Source organism: Miscanthus floridulus, chromosome 9 (assembly GCF_019320115.1).
Source record: "Miscanthus floridulus cultivar M001 chromosome 9, ASM1932011v1, whole genome shotgun sequence".
NCBI lineage: Eukaryota > Viridiplantae > Streptophyta > Magnoliopsida > Poales > Poaceae > Miscanthus > Miscanthus floridulus.
The window spans coordinates 107,368,773-107,378,203 of NC_089588.1; the positions used below are offsets into that span (position 1 = coordinate 107,368,773).

The following is a 9,431-nucleotide window of genomic DNA, read 5'->3' on the forward strand; positions in this document are numbered from 1 at the left end:
ACGAATCTTCCTGAGTTGCTTTCACTAAGCATACCGGCTGAGAGCAAAGGAGCTGAAAAGATGCTTGAGCCCGCCGATGAGGGTAGCTAATAAGCTAACACCCGATCCAAAAGGCAAAACAGCTGAAATCATGCCTGAGCATAACGGCTGAGAGCAAAAGAGCTGAAAAGATGCTTGAGCCCACCGATGAGGGTAGCTAATAAGCTAACACCCGATCCAAAAAGCAAAACGGCTAAAATCATGCCTGAGCATACCGGCTAAGAGCAAAAGAGCTGAAAAGATGCTTGAGCCCACCGATGAGGGTAGCTAATAAGCTAACACCCGATCCAAAAAAGCAAAATGGTTGAAAGCACGCTTGAGCATACCGGCTGAGAGCAAAAGAGCTGAAAAGATGCTTGAGCCCACCGATGAGGGTAGCTAATAAGCTAACACCTGATCAAAAAAAGCAAAATGGCTGAAATCACGCCTGAGCATATCGGCTGAGAGCAAAAGAGCTGAAAAGATGCTTGAGCCCGCCGATGAGGGTAGCTAATAAGCTAACACCCGATCCAAAAAAATAAAATGGCTAAAATTACGCCTGAGCATACCGGCTGAGAGCAAAAGAGCTAAAAAGATGCTTGAGCCCGCCGATGAGGGTAGCTAATAAGCTAACACCCGAACCAATTCTAAGATGTTTCTACAACCAGAAGAAAGCCAGACAAGCACTCGATAAGTCAAGAAAGTTTGCCAAGACAATGATCTACAAAAACCGAGTTGTTTACATGGCGCATATGAAAGCTAGACAAGCACTCGACAAATCAAGAAAATTTGTCAAGACAACGATCTACAAAAACCGAGTTGATTACATGGCACATATGGAAGCCAGACAAGCACTCGACAAATCAAGAAAGTTTGTCAAGACAACGAACTACAAATACCGAGTTGTTTACATAGCGCAGTCAAAAGCATGACAAACACTTGACTTAATCAAAGACATCCAGGCAAAGAAGACATCAATAAAAAATAAAAGATCTTCATTCAAAAAGTAGTATAATATCCTTATTACATAGGCTGGAGTACTAAAGTCAAAATACATCAAGCATCACCATCAGGAGAAGAAATATCAATATCAAGATTATCTACAATCCTCCTAGCCAAATCTTCGACCTCAGGCTCCATCTTTTCAACAGCATCAAGATATTCTTGACTCTTAGCTTCCTCTGCAATCTTGGACAAGGGCATCTCCGGAGCAAGAACCCGGACCTGAGCAAGAACATTTCTGGTACATAGTTGGGCGCATCTCTTCACGAACTCCTAGAAACGGGTCAGAACTTGGGGAATAAACTGAGCCCAAGATTGACCATCATCCGATGGAGTCCGAAGAAGATTGGCTACTGACCGAAATGATTTCCACAAAGAATTCAAGTCCTTAGTAGCCGTCGCTAACTTACCAGTCAAGACTTCAACTGTTTTTTGGGCCTGTACAAGATCCCTGTCAGCTCCACACCTAATCAACTTGGCAAGCGCGAGTTCTTCTTCAGCACAAATAATTACCTCTTCAGCCCTATTGTGACTATTGCGAGCGAGTGTCTTCATTTCCTCAATACCCTCCGAAAGCTTTTGCTTTTCAACTCGGAGAGCTAAACCAGGCACCAAAAACAAGTCATCAAAAAAGAAAATTCGAATACAAGAGGAAACAAAAAGAACCCGCAATACCATTGCACTCATTCTTCATGGCCTCCACAACCACATCCCTCCGCTTTCCTGCCTCAACCACCTGAGCACGGAGAGCTTTCTCCTCCTTTTGGTGCGTTTGACGCTCGGTCTCCATCTCGGCCCGACAGAGATCAAGCTCTATTTTTAGGGCGCTAACCTCAGAAGACAACTTTTTCTCGACTTCAGACGAGAAAAAGAAGTCGGTATGATCCTGAGAAAAAGACTGAGCAAAAAGAGAAAAAGAAAAACAAGACATAAGAATAGAAGAAAGACAAACATCCGAAGAAAGAACTTCAGAAAAGACATACCTAGAGTTTTTCACCAAAAGAAGTCGCGAAGGTCCCCCAGGCAGCGGTCAGCTCTGACAACCGATGAGTGGCATCGAATTATTGCACCACATCATCATCCAGACGCTGAACGCCACTAGAAAGAGGAGCAGAGGGAGAAGCCGACTAAGGCAAAGAAGACAAGACCAAGGTCGTACCCTAGGAAGCACTGGCTACCTCCCTAGATGGCTCCACCACCACGGCCACGGTAACCTTCGGGGCTAGCAAATCAACAGCAGCGGGATCACCGGAGAACCCTGTCACCCTCACAGCCGCCTCGCCGACCGCACATTCTGAGTCCAGAGACTCAAAACACAAGGGCACGCTAGAAGACTGAAAAGAAGTCGACTATGGGTTGAGGGAAGGCGAAGGCCTGCAAGATGATAAAGAAAATCGATGATAAGAATATGAATCAGAGAAGGGGAAAACAGAAGTAGAGAAACATAACCAGGATCCACTCACTTAGCTATCTTCTTCTTCATAAAACCCCCAAGACCAACAGAAGACCTTAGAGGGGGAACTATAGAAGCAAAAATATCGCCGCCACCTTGCAACGGGAGTGGCGTGGTCGGAACCGGAGCTCTAGAATAACTCGAGGTCGACGACCGCTTACTACAAGAGAATAAGGTGAAAGTCAGAACAAAAAGAAGTGTTCAACAGCAGAAAAACAGGAAAACAACTCACCGACGCGTAACAAGGGCCGCATCATCATCCTCCTCTTCCTCACTCTCAAGCATGGCAACCACAGCACCATCTGAAAAAGAAGAAAAGTACTCGGTTAGAGGCAAAAGCAAACAACAAAAAGACAAAACATATTAATATGCTCACCTAGGAGCACGCTACCTATAACTTGAGTACCTGGACGAGTACTCGATTGACGAGACTTCTTGGCAGCAGACAAACTGGAAGAAGAACAATCTGCTCGCCCCCTTTTTCCGACACTGCGGGGAGCTCGAGGAACTGGACGAGGAACATACTCTACATATGTGTCAAGAATGGGGGAAGAAACACCAGGAAACATCGTAGTGGTTTGAAACTTACTAGTTAAAGATGCCCCAGCAAGATTCTCCCCAATCTCCACAATGGCGGGGCAGTCGTCAAGGGGAATCGGGTCAACAAAGTTACGCCCCAATTCCTATAAAAAGAGTAAAACAACCAGACAAGAAATATTAAGTGAAAAGTGGAGACAGCAAAGGAAATACGAAAAGTACTAGCATAAGAAAAAACAACTCACAGCAGGAGGCGGGTTGTTAGCACAATACTTAGAGACAGTATGCGGGACGACACTTACTCCCTTCAACATCTTCTGAAGGCGCTCAAGCACCTCCTCACTAGTCAGCTCAAGGGAAGGGACCATACGAGAAGGGTCCTCTGCTCCAGAGTATTCAAAACCATAGTTTTCTCGCTCCTTCAGAGGTTGAACACGGCGGCGAAGAAAACTGGAGACGATACCAAAGCCGGTCAAGCCTTGCTGTTTCAAAGCACATATCCTCTCCAAAAATGGCTTGATCGCCTGGAGCTCATCCACCATCATGGGATTCTTCTCCCATCGGTCGTTAACCACGGGACCAGAAGAAGAATGGACAGCAAGAGGAGGGATCATATTGGCGGCATAAAACCAGTCGGCACGCCAATCCCTCACAGAATCAACCAAATCATAATCAAAGAATCTACCCTTACGACCCTGACGAAACTGAATTCCGCAGCCACCAAGAACATGGGTGTCATCACTGCAGGGTTGGGGCTTTAGACGGAAGAAGTAACGAAAGAGAGAAAGAGAAGGAGGAATTCCAAGAAAAGTTTCACAAAGATGAACAAAAATAGAAAGATGAAGGACAGCATTGGGAGTAAGATGGTTCAGGCTAATCCCAAAATAATTGAGAAAGCGATGAAGAAAAGCAGAGGCAGGAAGGCAAAGACCAGCATGGATAAAGGAGACAAAAAGAACAATCTCACCAGAGCCTAAGGTTGGAACCCGATGCTAGCCTAGAGCTCTCCACTCAGCAATCTCCTTGTCCTGGATCAGGCAATCACTGACCAGCTCACGCAACTGACCTCAGTCATAGTCAGAGCCGGCCAGACCTTCTGAGCAGCCCTCATGGCCATGAATTCTTGATTTTCAATCACAGAGAGTGATGCCTCCTCGTCTACAAAAGTTGCCTGGGACTTGCTCACAGATTTCTTCCTACCCATATACTAGCGAAAGCAATAAGGAACTGAGAAACGATGACGGTCAGGTGGCGGCGCTCAGAGGACGATGACAATGGCGACGGCGGAGTAAGAACTAGGGTTTCAAGGCAAAAGCAGGGCAGTAAAGAAAAAGAAGAAAGAAGGCCTTTAAATAGATTTTTACAGCAATAAAAATGCGGCCCATTAGGCCCGTTTTAACACGGCATGTGAACGCAACGGTTCATTTCCCAACACAACTGACAAAACTGAAATGACGGACGGCACACTTCTACACAACGATACAGTTCAATGAGTAGATTTCAGACTTATCCATCCAGCACCAAGGTAGAGTTAACATATTGCTATAAAAAGAACTCATCAACAATGAAGCAACGAAGGGTCACCACACAAGGAACACAAGAACTCGGTTCTTATAGAAAGAACTCAGGAATCTCACAAACAACCAGGACATCAGCAGAAAAAAGAATGACAACCTAGAAAACAATATTCTTTCCATTATAAATGGCTTCAAAAATTACAAGATTACACATCTTACAAGACCCAACGAACTCGGTACTACGACGAGCAAGGTAGCAAAAAGGAACCCAGACACAACTAGGCTCTAGAACGACTACGTGTTCTAAATCGCTACTCGGTAGAACAAACCGCACTCGGCTACACTGTTTTCTTCAAAGGACGGACACAGAACATCCGAGGCGGAAGTCAGCAGCACGGCGTGACAACATGGAATAGGGAAGCCCAGTAGGCATCTGTCTACCCAAGTCCGACGTGACACCAGATCAGGTGTTGATCTGCACCGGACAGTCGTAGGGCAGGCAAGGGGGATTTACCCAGAACTGCTGGATGAAGGAACGTATCCCGCATCACAAGACTTCCTCCAACTACTGCAACGTACCTCCTGGTACAAAGCCGCTGCGAGATTAGTCTACCTCTAATTTCTATCACAAGACTCCCTCCAGCTATGACAAGATATACAAGAACTACGAGATACGCCCGGGGGCTGCTCTACTTCAGAAACTATCATATTCATGGCTACGAAGATTTCAGACCACGTAATAAAATGCTCGATGAATCAAAACAGCACACCAGGAGGGTATTTATAGACCAAAGAAGTGGTGCACATGGACCAGGAGCACTGACGGAACAAACCTAACAAAGGGCATAGTGAAAAGATAGAATTTAATAAAAGAGGACTCAGGCGTGAAGGAACAGTACTCAAGGACAAGCATATTCGAAAGGATATACCAACACTGTACAACTCGTGAGCAAACGACATTTACACTCAACCACTACCATACAACCACATCTGACAACAGAAGACTACCAGAGGATATGCCAAGACCCTACACCTGAGTTCTTTTTGGGTAAAAGAACCCGGATATACGCTCGGGGGCTGCAATAGAAGAGGTTTTTCAGCTCTTTTGAACAACATAAGATTCAAGACCCTCCAGCTCCTTGTTCCAAATAGCAAGAGGCTCGGGGGCTACACTCAGTGAGTGCACTTTTTCCCTTGAAAAAAGCGCACGTCACCAAGAAGACTTCTTCAAGACAAACCACTTCAAGGACTCACGACAAAAAGAACCCGGACCGAGCTATATCCGAGTTCTTTTTGATAAAGAACCCGGGTATATGCTCGGAAACCCTTCGATGAAGAATCAGAGCAATTTCAAGTAGCTCCTTGTTCCAAATAGCAAGAGGCTCGGGGGCTACACCCAGATGGGAGTACTTTTTTCTTCAAAAAGCACACACCACTCAAAGATCCCAAGAAGCGCTACACGGTTTCACTCAAGAAAGCACTCGAACGACACTTGTTCCTGCTTGGCTAGACCTGAAGGAGCAAGATGAGGCTTCCAGAGCTCAACCATGAAGTGCTCGGGGGCTTGTCGATACAGGACCCATAGGATACCCCACAAGGAAGGGAGAAGACCTAGTCTAACTAGGATTCTTTCTATGTAATCTTAGTAGTAGTAGTAGTATTCTGTCATCCTACTAGGGACTCTCATTGTAAACTGACTAGGACTCTGGCCTCCTGACTATATAAAGGAGGGCAGAGTTCCTGGAGACGAACGCAACACAACACTTGATAATCAATCCAACGCAAAGGCTAACGCCGACTGGACATAGGGCTATTACTCGATCACAGTCGAGGGCCCGAACCAGGATAAATTGACTGTCTCTTGCGTTTACCGTCGAGTTCTGCATACGCTAAAGCCTGAACAAACTGCCCCGGGTACCCCCGTGGTAGGCTATCGGTGGTGAAACATCGACAAGTGCGGCGTGGAAAACTGTAGAGTCTTGGTAGGCAGGATGTTGAGCAGAACAGTGGCTGTAGAGAGGGCCTCTGCCCAGTAGGATGGAGGCATGGACGCCTAAAAGAGCAGTGAGCGAACAACATTATTGATGGAGCGAATATTGCATTTAGCTTTACCATTTTGAGACGATGTGTAGGGACAGGACATGCGAAGGTGGATGCCCTGAGCGAGGAAAAACTGATGGGAGCTAGAGTTGTCAAACTCTCTCTCATTGTCGCACTGAACAACCTTGACCCATGCGCCAAATTGGGTGGAGGCGTGAGCGATGAAGTGAGCAAGCGTGCTGAAAGTGTCAGATTTAAGCCGCAAAGGAAACATCCACAAGTAATGAGTGCAATCATCAAGTATGACCAAGTAGTATTTATAACCAGAAATGCTGACAACTGGAGAGGTCCATAAATCACAATGTATAAGATCAAACTTGCTAGACACACGAGAGGTGGAGTCATGAAAGGGGAAACAAACATGATGCCCTAACTGACAAGCATGACATAACTCTGAGCAATCCTGAATATGACAGGAGACACTAGACGTGAGCTTCGACAACGCCTCATGACTGGGGTGGCCAAGACACCGATGCCACAGCGGGGAGGAAGCCTGGGCAACAAGGGAGTGTGCTGGGGGTAGGCGCAGAGGGTATAGCGGCCCAGAGCTATTGCACCTGACGATCTCAGTCCGAGATGGAAGAACCATCACAGAACAACCATCGGGGTCAAACTCAACAGAACAATTATTGTTGGTAGTAAATTGGCAAACAGAGATAAGATTCTTAATAATTTGTGGCGACACAAGGACATTATTAAGATGTAAATTATGAGACAACTCTGTAGAGCCAGTGGCCATGACAGGGAGAAGAGAGCCATTACCGACAACAATGGATGAAGGAGTAGGGTACCGCGGGAGAAGAACATGTGAAAGAGAGGAGTGAGATGTCATATGTGAAGTAGCACCTGAGTCGAAGTACCACTCGTTGGACGTAGGAGGGGTCAGCGACGTTGTGCTGAAGGTGGAGGCGAGGGCCGTTGGGTCCCAAGAGGGGAGGCCGGCCACGGGTTGTAATACCCGAGGGCGACCCACTGTCCAGTGCCATCAGGAGCAGGGAGGGCAGCGGCCTGCTGGTGAGCAGCAAGGGCGTGCTGCTGCTGTTGTGCGAGGAAGGCCTGCTGCTACGCGTGTTGTTGTGCCTGCTGCTGCGCCTGCAAGTGAGGAGGCACTGGGATGGGTGCCAGCGGTGGACGAGGTCCCCCTGGCCACATCTGAATGGTCCCAGTCCAGGGGTTGTAGACGCTGGGCCATGGCCGCCCGTCGCCCGGCTGCTACTGCATTCCAGCAGGGTGCTGCTGCTGTTGTGCGCCACCAGTGGGGCATGACCCCTGTCCAGGTGGGCCGCCGCCGCTGTTGCCTTTGCCGCCACCGCCGCGCTTGCTGCGACGGTTGTTAGGCGGCTTGGAGTTCCCACCAGCGCCCGTGCCGGAGGACGCAGGGGCAGGGCTGGGAGTGGAGGAGGCGGCGAGCGTAGTGGCAGGTGCGTCCTTGTGGGTCTCCATGGTGAGTTCCTCAAGGATGAGGTCGTCACGAGCCTCCAGGAAGGTGGGGAACGGTCGAGCGCGACGAAGGAGCGTCCCAACGTGGCTGAAGCGCTCGTTGAGGCCGCGGATCACGTTGAGGACGAGCGTGCGGTCGGTGACGACCTCGCCAAGGGCCGTGAGATCATCAGCCATCTTTTTTAGCTTGCGGCAGTAGTCGGTGATGGAGAGGTCGCCCTGGATGAAGTTGCGAAACCACATCTCGAGGTGGATGGAGCGAGCTCGTGGTTGCCAAGGAACTGTGACTCGACGGCGAGCCAGGCATGCCGAGCGGTGGAGCCCTGGGCGGAGATGATCTCGCCAAGGTTGTCGGTGAGCGTGGCGACGATCCAGGACTTGACAACGCAGTCCATCCGGGCCCAATCAGGAGGAATTGGGGATGGAGGTTCCTCTCGAACGTGATCCTGGAGGGAGAACTTGCCGAGGATGAGAAGAAACTGATCACGCCAGCGGTTGAAGTTATCGGAATCGACGTCGATGATGGTGGTGACGTGGTTCCAGATGTTGCTGACCGCAACAGCCTAAGCATGGAGCTGCAGAAGGGCAACGGCCTTGTGATGCAGCATGGCAGCTCGAAGATCGGGTGGCGGCGCTGAAGTGCCTACAGGTGCGGCGCCAGAGGGTTCCGGAGAAACGGCGGCAGCAGCGGCCGCCCGCTCCTTGGCAGCGCGCTCTAGTGCCTCGCTAGCACGGTGGGTGGCGGCGTCGCGATCCTTAGTCGCGGTTGTGGCCTCCTCCTCGGCCTGTAGGGCGCGTGCTAGGGCAGCATCACGCGCAGCCTGATGCTCGTGTTCAAGACGCTGAGCAGCGGCGGCAGCCTCGTTGGCCTTGTCCGTGGCGAGGCGTTGGGCGACGGTTTCTGCCTGGATGGTGGCAGAGGAGGCGTCCAGATCGTCCCCAGCCCTAGGGGTTGCTGGAGGGGTGGAGGGCATGGTGGCGTAGCACGGTGGGTACTGGCGCGCGGAGGGGCGTAGCGCGGCGAGGGGCTGGCGCGCGTGGAGTGGGCAGCGGAAGAGGAGACCTAAACCTAGGCGGCTGATACCATGAGAGCGAATAGGTCTCAGGAATTGATTGATAGATTAGCAGCATACAGAGTACAATATATAGGCAAGGATCAATAGGGTTTATAGAAACACCAGTCAACGATGATTCTTGCCTTATCAATGTAATCTATCTATCTTATCCCCTAAGGCAGCCAGCCTAACAGGCTAGATGCCAGGCCCAAGGCCAGCCCATTAGGGCGCCTATTCTAACAAATGGCATTAAGCTCATTGATATTACAAAGCATCAGTTAGAAAAAATGCTGGGGGATGATGAATTGG

General features: G+C 49.3%; 1 protein-coding gene across 1 annotated transcript; it reads right to left on the bottom strand.

The window, feature by feature from the left end:
- Window positions 1-7,839: 7,839 nt before the first annotated feature.
- Window positions 7,840-8,310, bottom strand: LOC136480516 (uncharacterized). Its single transcript, XM_066478037.1, has one exon. It carries the CDS (start codon window positions 8,308-8,310, stop codon window positions 7,840-7,842), a length of 471 nt encoding a protein of 156 aa, XP_066334134.1.
- Window positions 8,311-9,431: the final 1,121 nt, after the last annotated feature.